The sequence below is a fragment of the Dendrobates tinctorius genome, unplaced genomic scaffold (assembly GCF_039654945.1).
Source record: "Dendrobates tinctorius isolate UK_male_01 unplaced genomic scaffold, ASM3965494v1 ptg000016l, whole genome shotgun sequence".
NCBI classification, from domain to species: domain Eukaryota; kingdom Metazoa; phylum Chordata; class Amphibia; order Anura; family Dendrobatidae; genus Dendrobates; species Dendrobates tinctorius.
In genome coordinates, this window is record NW_027361684.1 from 461,053 (window position 1) to 473,025 (window position 11,973).

General features: G+C 43.4%; 1 protein-coding gene across 1 annotated transcript in view; it reads left to right on the forward strand.

Moving 5' to 3' along the window:
• The window catches only part of TMEM45A (transmembrane protein 45A), a 65,303-nt gene extending 54,302 nt beyond the window's left edge, over nucleotides 1-11,001 (forward strand). Inside the window, exons 5-6 of the mRNA XM_073564744.1 lie at nucleotides 4,184-4,329; nucleotides 10,304-11,001. Of these exons, the coding sequence (XP_073420845.1) occupies nucleotides 4,184-4,329; nucleotides 10,304-10,400 (243 nt within the window). The 3' untranslated portion in view covers nucleotides 10,401-11,001. The remainder of the gene's footprint in view (nucleotides 1-4,183; nucleotides 4,330-10,303) is intronic.
• Nucleotides 11,002-11,973: the final 972 nt, after the last annotated feature.

The window sequence follows — 11,973 nt, forward strand, 5'->3', positions numbered from 1 at the left end:
AGGGCTTTATCAGATTTACATGATAAATCTGTTCAGGTTTCCGTTTACCTGCCTGGTATACTTTGTAGTTTACTTCACCAACTCTTTCCTTGATCTCAAAGGGGCCCTGCCACTTTGCCAGGAACTTACTGTCCACCGTGGGGACCAGGATCAACACCCTATCTCCGGGTGCAAACGTACGGATCTTGGCGCCCCTATCATAGATTCTTTTTTGGGCTCCTTGAGCCTGTAACATATGTTCTTTGACGATAGGCATAACAGCCGCAATACGGTCCTGCATTTGTGTGACGTGATCTATCACTGTTTTAAACGCAGTGACCTGACCCTCCCAGGTTTCCTTTGCAACGTCTAACAGTCCGCGAGGACGTCGGGCGTACAATAACTCGAAAGGCGAGAATCCCGTGGAAGACTGGGGTACTTCCCTGATGGCAAAAAGCAAATACGGAAGTAAATAGTCCCAGTTCTTCCCATCCTTGTCTATCACCTTTCTCAGCATCTGCTTCAGAGTTTTATTGAACCGTTCGACCAACCCGTCTGTTTGAGGGTGATACACGGATGTGCGTAACGGTTCAATTTGTAACAATCGGCAGAGCTCGTTCATTACCCTGGACATAAAGAGAGTCCCCTGGTCGGTGAGTATCTGTTTTGGTATACCGACCCGACTAAACACATGCACCAGTTCCTTGGCAATCGTCTTGGTGGCCGTGTTACGCAAAGGGATGGCCTCCGGGTAACGAGTGGCATAATCCAAGATGACCAGGATATGTTGGTGTCCACGTGCAGACCGTGGAAGGGGCCCAACTAAATCCATCCCAATCCTCTCAAACGGGACTTCAATAATAGGTAGGGGTACCAAAGGGCTACAGAACCGGGGCTTAGGTGCAGAGGCTTGGCAGTCAGGACAAGACTCGCAATATACACGAATATCGTGATGCATGCCTGGCCAAACAAAACAGTGTAGTATCCTTTCGGTGGTTTTCTGGACTCCCAGGTGACCTCCCATCACATGTCCGTGGGCCAGGTCCAGCACCTGCCGCCGGTAGGGTTTTGGCACGACTAATAGTTGCACCGTATCTTCCCCCTTTTTCTCTATCTGATAGAGTAAATCATTCTCCAGAACCATGTAAGGATATGCCAGCCTAGAGCCAGGTTCGACGGGTACCCCATTTATCACTTTTACATTTGTCCTAGCCTGAGAAAGGGTAGGATCCTTTATTTGCTCGCTTTTGAAGTCATCTTTCTGAACTTCCAAATCCGGCAAACGGGGAGGTGGACGGCTGTCGGCCTCCTCCTCTTCCCCGGTCTCCTCCGTACCACCCGCCATGACTGAAAACGGGAACGGCAGGTCATTTCCCGCAGACTCTTCCCCAGAGTCTTCCGGGGAGACCTCTTCCAGGGGTTCGGGACCCACACGTGCCCTGGGAGAAGAATCATGTACACTATTACCCTGGGGTATCAACTGATTCTCCCACAATTGCCAGAAGTGGGGAAAATCCCGGCCCAGGATAACATCATGCAATAACGCCGGGACGAGTCCCACTTTATGTTGCACAGACCCATAGGAAGTAGTAATGCATATGACCGTGGTGAGGTACGAACAGGTGTCTCCATGCTCATGCTTGCAACGTGATGCCCGCGTTCTCCACCACAATGTGATAAAACACTCCGGGATCGCCTTTGCTGGGGTCAAAGGTCACGTGCGTTCAGCATGAAACTCAGGCGCAGAGCTGGGATTCGGGTATAACTGACACTGGGTCAGGTTTATTAATAGTGAAAGCAATGCAAAAGGAAATAAAACATAAAACAAATCCTTGCCTGTCCGGCACTATCTAAACAATGGACAACCTAACTACCAACTGGCGGGCTTCTCCCGTCCAGCCAAACCACAGTTGCAGTGGGCACTGCTTCCACTCACGTGTGTCTCTCACACAGACAGGCTCTCTGTGTTCCCAGGCTGAGACACACAACCACCTGGCATCCTTTTATATCCACCTCCCATTATCCATTAGTAAGCAGGTGCGATACTGACCAGACTAGGCCACATAGGAAAGGAATCTGGGCGAGATATACCTGCCCTCATCCACTATTCCCACATGATTCTCACAACACACACACACACACACATTAATTTTTATATAGAGAGATTATATTATTTCCATATTTGTTATTGTAGAGCTCTACTGCCCTCTTGTGGTCACAGTTGTTTGCTGTAACTGTTGTAATGCTAGAGTGTGTAGCCGACGGCTACTTTACACAGGTTGTGTTTTTTTGGTGAGGATTCTCCTCTGGGAACTGCACGCAGAAAATCTGCAAATAATACAGGACCAGCAAAGTAAATTGTGATCTCATTGAATTTGTTTTAAAGAAATAAATGTATCTATTAAATCAATAATAAGTACATTTATGTGTGGAAATATTGAAACCTGCAGTTTGTCAATTCTTTGTGCATTTTTGTGAGAAAAGATTTATTATAATCTGTGTTTTATTCATTTAAGGCCGGGATCACAGTAGTGTATGGCATCCGATGCGAGATGCTAAAGACCCACAGTTCCAGCTCTGCCGCGAGCCGGATCTGAGTGTCAGTGCTCTTGAGCTCCGATCCTCTAGCATGCGGAGGAGAAGGAGAAAGTAAATTTCTCCATCTCCTCCACTGCAGGAATCGCACTGCACTCGGGTGATATCCGAGTGCAGTCTGATGTTTCTCACGCACCCATAGACTTGTATGGGTGTGTGCAATTCGATTCATAGATGCAAGGCTGCCATTGTTTTGCATGTCGAATTGGCATGAGAAAATAATCGCAGATGTGAGCTGCCCCATAGGTTAACATTGGGTCAAGTGCTATCCAATTTTTTTTTTAACAAATTCCACTAGTCCGATTACATCGCAAGTGTGATTAAGCCTTAAAGCTGCCGATCAGTGATTGACAGCGTTCTCTGTATAAGTCTGCATGCAGATTTACCAAAGCCAAATAGTATCAAAAAGAAAGCATGACATGACAAACCAACAAGAGATAAGAAAACGCAGCATCAAAAACAGGATAAAAAGGCATGTAAAAAAAGCAACCTAATAGGTAGAGAAAATCTGCAACAGCCAAAACTCAGCAAAAAGCTCATCTTGGGAACATGGCCTACAGGCATACCTCCATCTGCACAGGGGTGCTACAATTAGCCACGACACAAGTGACTTCCACAAGACACCTAGGGGCAGAGTTACAAATTTGGTGTAATATAGAACATGAACTTAAAGGGAACCTGACAGGTGATACATGATGCCTAAACACACAAATAGACAGAGGCCTGCCAGTCACCGTCAGCGGGCGGGGAGAAGCCGCCGGGGACCTGCCTGTATGACCAGCCTACAGCACCGCTCGGTCCCTGGCGGCTATTAAAACTGTTTTTCTTTGAAATGCCGCACCCTTTCAGAGTCAGATATACAGTACATGTCTGTGATCGTGAAGCCAGTGCCTGATACTTGCTGGCCACAGTTTGGGCACCAAGTATCAGCTGTCAGGTTCCCTTTAACTCTGATTTCCATTTGTATTCCCTGCTGGTACGCTAGGGTTGTTACAAGTGGGAATGCAGCCGTATTTCACCACCATGTGAACGTTACCACCTTATTTTTTTCCATTGACTGTTAGCAGTGGATCAGTAAAAAACAGATGAAACTACAATTAAACTCTAAAGCCTGTCTCATTCCTTTTACTTTGATCCCCATAGGTTTCAATTGCCAATAGGACATAGGCCACATGCACACTTGACTCTATGGGGCAGTGTGATGACACTGATGTATGAATGCAGCTGAATACTGACTAAGTGGTCCTTAGTGATGAGCGAGCATGCTAACCACTCAAATAGGCATCAAGTGCTCGAGTGCCATGCTCGAATCCTCACCCCGCACGTTCCATGGCTGTTAGACAATCAATAAACATGCGGGGATTGCCTTCCATATTGCTACGGCACTACTGTGTATGGTAGGCAATCCTTATATGCGGGGTAAGGACTCGAGCACGGCTCTCGAACACCAACGATACTTGATGCATACCCGAGCACCCCGATGCGCGTTCAAGTGGTGAGCACGCTCGCTCATCACTACTAGTCTTCTCTAGTTTATTAGAACTGTGACTAAATGATTATAGTTATATGGCAGCAAATGAAGTAAAGTAATATAATGAATCCCTTGCAGATTGCGTTTGTGCTGTTTCCCCCCGGAGGGGGACCTGAGTGGAACCAGAACGATCACGGTAACATCATGTTCATCACAATGTGTTACTGTTGGCACTACGCCTTTGCACTCCTCATTGTTGGTGTGAATTATGGTGTTATAACGTGGTGAGTATCATTGTGTTACTCCTTTGTGTAATTAGATGAGGAATATTAGTTTCCATATATCACAAATGTAGAGAACAAAAATGGTTATTTTACCCCATTTACGATCAGACGGCAAAGTAAAACATACACTAGCTAAATGTATCGTTATTACTTTCACTCCTTCTCATATTGTACGCTGAAGTATTTGTAATAAATTTAGTTTTGCTGTTTTTGCCTTACCCTGCCCCCTCTTCACTATTCTCATACATAGCTCAGTGGCTGTGGGGCAGTCTGCTGCAGCAGGAGCCTCTCCCCACAGCTCTGGCTGTAATGGAGGTCCATACAAGCTGTGCACTACCCTTTTAGTGCAGTCTCCCTTCCATCTGTGCTTTAGCTTAGTAAGCAGTGAGTAGAAGCAGATGATTTTCTTCCAAGATTTCTGCCATCATGTTTGGGTAGATTCACACGATCATATTTTTGGTCCAAATACTGTTGGTAAAAAAACACTGAAGTCATACGACCAGCACTCGGACCAATGTTATGCGGTTAGACTGTCAGATGACTGGTTTATTTTTTCACATGGGCTGAATGTCACAGAGCCAGCGCTGTGGGGAGAGGCTCCTGCTGCAGCAGACTGTCTCACAGCCACTGACCTATTTATGAGAACCCCTATGGTTCAACTGTATAGCTTACGATTTTAGGAAATCCTTGCCATTACTGTATTTGATATTGTAAATTTAAAAATTAAAGGGGTTGTCCACTACTGAGACAATGTCTTCTCAATCCATGTGTTTCCCCCTTTTAAAATAACACCTCCGGTGCCAGCTCTCCCGGTGATCGGGTAACGTCTCGCTAACCGTACCGCCAAACACTCTCCTCGCTCACATCCGGAGGAAGTGGTGCGCTCTCTCCCTCTAGATGTATGTGACATGTCAGAAAGCGGGGAGAGTGGCCGCAGGATTAGCGTGACATCACTTCGAGAGATAGTGCCGAGACCGCTAGAACGGTGCCGACACCCGGGTGAGTATGAGTGTTATTATTTTGAAAGAGGAAAACATACGGATTGAGAAGATGTTCTCCGAGTAGTGGACAACCCCTCTCATGCCATACAGATGAAACTTTGGACTTTTTTCCGGATGACAATCAGAAGATTTTTTTTTTATATGGTTGTGTGATAGGGGCTGGAAGAAAACTGTGCGGACTGACAAGTAGGCCCACCTTTGTCTTATTCATTTCTTGAACTTACTACTCTTTAGTAATCAGCTACTTGCTTGTGTGACTCGTGGAGAAGTTCCACAGTGCTGTGATGGAAACTAGCAGTAGCAAGCAGCTATTCCACAAGGGAAGAGATATATACGTATATATATGCAGTATATGTATACCAATTGTGCAAAAATAGTGCACAGTGCAATTAGTAAAAATAATTAATTAGGATTGCAAAATTCAGCACTGCTTTCACAAGATGTCACAATCCAATCAAGTATACAAAGCCGCATCCTTAGGGACTTAACCAGAGGATGTAACCTCCGATGTGAAGTGATCATTAAATTAATAAGGCTGAGCTCAGGTTGAGGTAGAACAAGTCTATAACAGCCGGACGCTGATATTGTCGCTGTGATCCGGACCCCTGAGCGGTGTGTTCCGCACGGATACACTGCCGTATAAGTGAGATGTGATTATAAAGCGATTGCTTCTGCCAAGTTATGGGCCCAAAGTGTACGTCCTTTACATGGACACACTCGTAAGCTTATTTTTGTAATGAATTTCTTACAAGCCCTTGAGAACTAAAATAGTTGCATGGTCCATTTCTCATCCATGTGGACTGTATTTTCTTTCATCTGTGGCAATTGGTTCAGTTTTGCTAATCACACCGATCAGTGTTTGATTATAGCACGATCCGATTTTCTCTGTTGAGGACAAGTTGTGGAAAAAAAAAATTCTCGGTATTCTCCATTTTGTCAGTTCACGGAAATCAGACTGCACGCAGATGTCATCCGAGTACAGTCCAATGTTTTCCGACCCACTCATTGACTTGCATGGTCGAGTGTGGTCCGAATATTGGATGCATCAATTTTTTTTTTATTCGTTGGACTGATGTTGGTCCTAGTGCTATCTAGTGTTTTACAGGATAACACTCAAACCGAAAATACGGTCATCTGCACAAGCCTTTATAGTGAGTCATAGTGATTGCAATGTAAATCCGAGGAATTGCCAGCACTAACCATCTGGGACACCTGATTTTTTTGTTGCAGCGCCATAGACAAGCATCACATTTTGGGCTACAGATACAGTTGAAAACTATAGAAGAGTACACTGGGTGCAGAATTATTAGGCAAATGAGTATTTTGATCACATTATCCTTTTTATACATGTCGTCCTACTCCAAGCTGCATCTCTGTAATGAGGAGGGGTGTGGTCTAATGACATCAACACCCTATATAAGGTGTGCTTAATTATTAGGCAACTTCCTTTCTTTTGGCAAAATGGGTCTGAAGAAAGATTTGACGGACTCTGAAAAGTCAAAAATTGTGAGATGTCTTGCAGAGGGATGCAGCAGTCTTGAAATTGCCAAACTTTTGAAGCGTGATCACCGAACAATCAAGCGTTTCATGGCAAATATCCAACAGGGTCGCAAGAAGCGTGTTGATAAAAAAAAGGCGCAAAATAACTGCCCATGAATTGAGGAAAATCAAGCGTGAAGCTGCCAAGATGCCATTTGCCACCAGTTTTGCCATATTTCAGAACTGCAACGTTACTGGAGTATCGAAAAGTTCAAGGTGTGCCATACTCAGGGACATGGCCAAGGTAAGGAAGGCTGAAAAACGACCACCTCTGAACAAGAAACATAAGATAAAACATCAAGACTGGGCCAAGAAATATCTTAAGACTAATTTTTCTAAGGTTTTATGGACTGATGAAATGAGAGTGACTCTTGATTGGCCAGATGGATGGGCCGAAGGCTGGATCAGTAAAGGGCAGAGGGCTCCACTCCGACTCAGACGCCAGCAGTTTCTGGAAGACGCCTTCTTCAAGCAGTGGTACAGGAAGAAGTCGGTATCGTTCAAGAAAAACATGATTTTCATGTAGGACAATGCTCCATCACATGCATCCAAATACTCCACAGTGTGGCTGGCCAGTAAAGGTCTAAAAGAAAAAATAATGACATGGCCCCCTTGTTCACCTGATCTGAACCCCATAGAGAACCTGTGGTCCTTCATAAAATGCGAGATCTACAGGGAGGGAAAACAGTACACCTCTCGGAACAGTGTCTGGGAGGCTGTGGTGGCTGCTGCACGCAATGTTGATCGTAAACAGATCAAGCAACTGACAGAATCTATGGATGGAAGGCTTTTGAGTGTCATCGTAAAGAAAGGTGGCTATATTGGTCACTGATTTTTTTTGTTTTGTTTTTGAATGTCAGAAATGTTTATTTCTAAATTTTGTGTTGCTCTATTGGTTTACCTGGTGAAAATAAACAAGTGAGATGGATATATATTTGGTTTTTATTAAGTTGCCTAATAATTCTGCACTGTGATAGTTACCTGCACAAACAGATATCCTCCTAAGATAGCCAAATCTAAAAAAAAAAACACTCCAACTTCCAAAAATATTAAGCTTTGACATCTATGAGTCTTTTGGGTTGATTGAGAAAATAGTTGTTATTCAATAATAAAAAGAATCCTCTCAAATACAACTTGCCTAATAATTCTGCACACAGTGTATTTATTCTCACAGTGAAATGAATGCAGAATTAACATAGTGTCCTGAAGAAACAATGTAAAGAAAAAATATTAGCTGAGATTCTCAGCCAGAAAAGTTGGAGTGTCAGGCGAGCATCATGCGTTTTCTTTCTCACCTAGCATCTGTATGACATACTGTACATGTGCAGTCTGCATGCAATGTGTTTTTATGTATCAACTTTTATGTACTGATTTCAAGCTAATTTTCAAACTAATAAAACAATCTTATATACAGATACAGTTAGAAATATGTCAGTAAGATATATAATGAGTGCAGGGCCTGTGTAGCTTACTGTACATGTATTTAGCTAATAATTAACTAAATTAAAGTGAAATAATAAAGTTCTCATGCAGCGAGCGGTGACATTAGTGAGGTGACCGGCGTTCATCGGCTTTGAACTCCAGTCACCTTACTGACGTCAGTGCTCATCAGAACTAAAGCTGCGCTCTTCACGCGCAGCTCAGCTTCTCCTGGATGTCAGGCTAAGTGGTCGCATTTTATGTGACTGCTCAGCAAAGCATCCAGATGTTGCTGAATTGGGCTCGTTAGTGGACAAGTGAGGGTTTCTTTGTTTTTTTTTTTTTAATTTTTCTTCGGATATTTCTTTGAAAATTTCCACAGTGCTCCCACTGACGTCAGATAGGTGTAGTGAGTTAATTGGCTGTGAACTCCCAGGACCTGTCTGATGGCACAGCGAGCAGGAGAACTTTTTCAAGCTCGCGGTGCCGTCAGACTGGTAATAGGAGTTCACAGTTGAGACACTGAGCACACGCTGCTTAGTATTTCTGCTGGATGACAGGCTGCATGGTCACATCGTGCAACCATGCAGCCTGACATCTAGATGTAACAGAGCTAGACCCATCGTGGGACAAATGGATTATCAACTTTTCTGCAGAAAGGTGAGGAATATTGTTGTTTGTTTTTTTTAACTCTTTTGCAGAAGATATTAGCGTCGGTGGAATGGGCTAGGTCGTAAGTATGGTTTAATTAAGATTTATTGAAGGAGTCTGTGTCATTCTTTCAATTATAGGACTTTTTTCAGGGTTTGTGTGTTTTAATACAATATGACTATGGAGTTAGTAATGAGAGCGTCTCATTGACTCCTCTCCATTACTAACCTCGGAGCTTGATGTCACAAGACAATACAAAGGTGACATTAACCCCCCCAAAAAAAACTATCACCCCACTTGCCACCACTACAGGGCAAGTGGGAAGAGAGAGGCTAAGTCTGCATAGTCTTTGCTGGTTAGTACTTATAGGGGGACCCTATGTCATTTTTTTAGGGTCCACCATTTTAATAGCCAGTAAAGGCTATACATACAGCTATGAGACTATATTAATAGTCTGGGAAGCTCCATGGGTATTACCCCCTTCCCAGGCTATAAACATCGGCCCCCAGCTGTTGACTTTCCCCCTGCTGGTTAAGAAAATTATGCTTGAGTTCACGCCACTTTTTTCAGAAAATTTTTTTTTTTAATTAAATACATGTGCAGTAAGCTGCACACGCACTGTACTAATTGTATATGTCACTGCCATCTATATATCTATGTATTCTATATGAATATACTGCATGTAATCCATTTATCCTGTCGGCTCCTGCAGTGATTTTACACTACGTGGCTGCAGAATTGTAGGCTTTTTTTCTATCTTTCTATGTAATATATATATATACAGTATATATATATATATATATATATATGTGTCTCTGACATCTATATATCTATGTAATCTATGTGTATATATCTATTCTATAATAACCTGTCACGCTCTGATTTTACTGTACGTGGCAGATGAGTTGCCTGCTTTTCTTCTATCTATCTATCTATCTATCTATCTATCTATCTATCTATCTATTATCTATATATCTCATATCTATCTCTCTCTATATATAAATGTATATATTGAAGAATGTTTCCTTTGAAAGCGATGTGTAAATGACATAGAGAATTGCTGTATGTAAAAGCTCATGTTAACATCGCATTGCAGTCTGATAGCAGTTGCACTGCATTTGGATGTAAATCGGATGCTAGGTGTGAAAAATCGGTGTAACTTTACACCAAGTCCAGACACAAAAATGTGTCCGTATCAGCGCAGCGAGTCCATGTCAGCGCACATTAGAGTAATGGTTTTGGTGCCTTATAACTCTATTGGACTTGTAGAAGTCTCAGCACTCAGGATTGTAAATGAATAGATTTTAGTGGCGATGATAGTTGTGTTCTCTTTTTATAACCTGTGATCTCTTCACTCTTCCCAGGGTGGTAAATACAAAGCTGAAATCTGCGCAGTCGATGGAGTTGGAATTACTAAAATCACCGCAGAGAGATCAGGACTCCGAGGATGACTTACAGTAAAGGCTGCTGCTAGCCTTCAGATGCCTTATGATTATGTCAGGATTTCAAACCATGTCCCATGTACTGTAGCACTCGGTGTAAAGTGACCAAAAAGTACTGCAAGACTTCTCTTCCCTGTTACCATCATCTGGTATATTTCATGATAGGAAAATACTTGTCCATTATTATTGCATATTCGTCACTGTTAATGGTTTCTGATTTTTAGGGCTGATGTACAAGTATCAGATGTATTAGATCACGTTCAGTATTTGGTCAGTATTTTACCTCGGTATTTGTAAGCCAAAACCAGGAGTGGGTGATAAATCCAGAAGTGGTGACGGGTTTCTATTAGACTTTTCCTCTGATTGTTCCACTCCCGGTTTTGACTTACAAATACTGAGGTAAAATATTGACCAAACACCGAATGTGTGCACGTGGCCTTAAAGATTTGTTCCCACAATGAGCTTTGGGTGAGTTTTTGATGTTGCAGATTTTCTGCACCCACTAAGTAAAATAGGTTACTTGAATTTTTTTGTTAAATACGCAGCGTAAAAAACTCACCAAAAGCTCATCTTGGGAATGTAGCCTAAGGCCGGGATCACACACAGCGAGATACGGCCGAGTCTCGCAGGTTAAAGCCAAGCTCTGGCGCCGGCACTCCGGAGCGGAGCGTGCAGCCGCACAGCAATACATGGAACTGCACGCTCCACTCCGGAGTGCCGGTGCCAGAGCTTAGTTTTAACCTGCGAGACTCGGCCGTATCTCGCTGTGTGTGACTCTGGCCTAATAGGGCTGCTGGTGCCCGGGGACCTCTATATGCTTCATACAGTTGTACATGAAGACTATTATCCATATTCTGTACATTGCCGCTACCAGAGAATATCTCTATGCACGCCATGATCAGGCGCTGAGCACAGGGATCTGCCATTTATAAGAGCCCTTAATACAATCATAATGTAAAATAGACAAAGCGACTTGAGTAATTAGAGTTTTTAAATTGTCATTGGGCTGCTGTAGGAAATGGCCGAGTTACATAGGTACCATATGCAGAAGCCCTGTATTCTTATATGGCCGCACTTATCATCAACACTGCATACGCCACTGGATTTATTATATCGCTCGGCAGCACTGAACAGTCCTGACTGCAGTGCGTCACATATCATCCTGAAACGGACATGGATGTGTCGTGTATTGAGCTTTACCCAAATCCCATGTTACCCAAGTAAAATCTATACCTGCTGAGAAATTAGAGGTCAGACTTGACTGCTGCCATTCATTAAATCTATATATTAAAGGGGTTTACCAGGGAATGAGTCTCCACCACTGCTCCTGGCGTCAGTCATTGTCTGCAGCGCTGATGTCACATCGACAACGCTGCCGCCAATAACTGACCCAACTGGCGGTGTCTGAGTAGATATACTGAGCTTGCGGATTGGCTGCAGCGCAGACAATAAGACACCGGGGGCAGCAGCGGAGACTCAGCTCTACATCCGGGGAAGGGGAGTAAAGCCCAGATTGTGTTTTTATTGATTTTTTTTTTTAATAAATTGCAGCCAGAAGACAGGGATTTTCCAAAACTGGGAAACCCCTATAA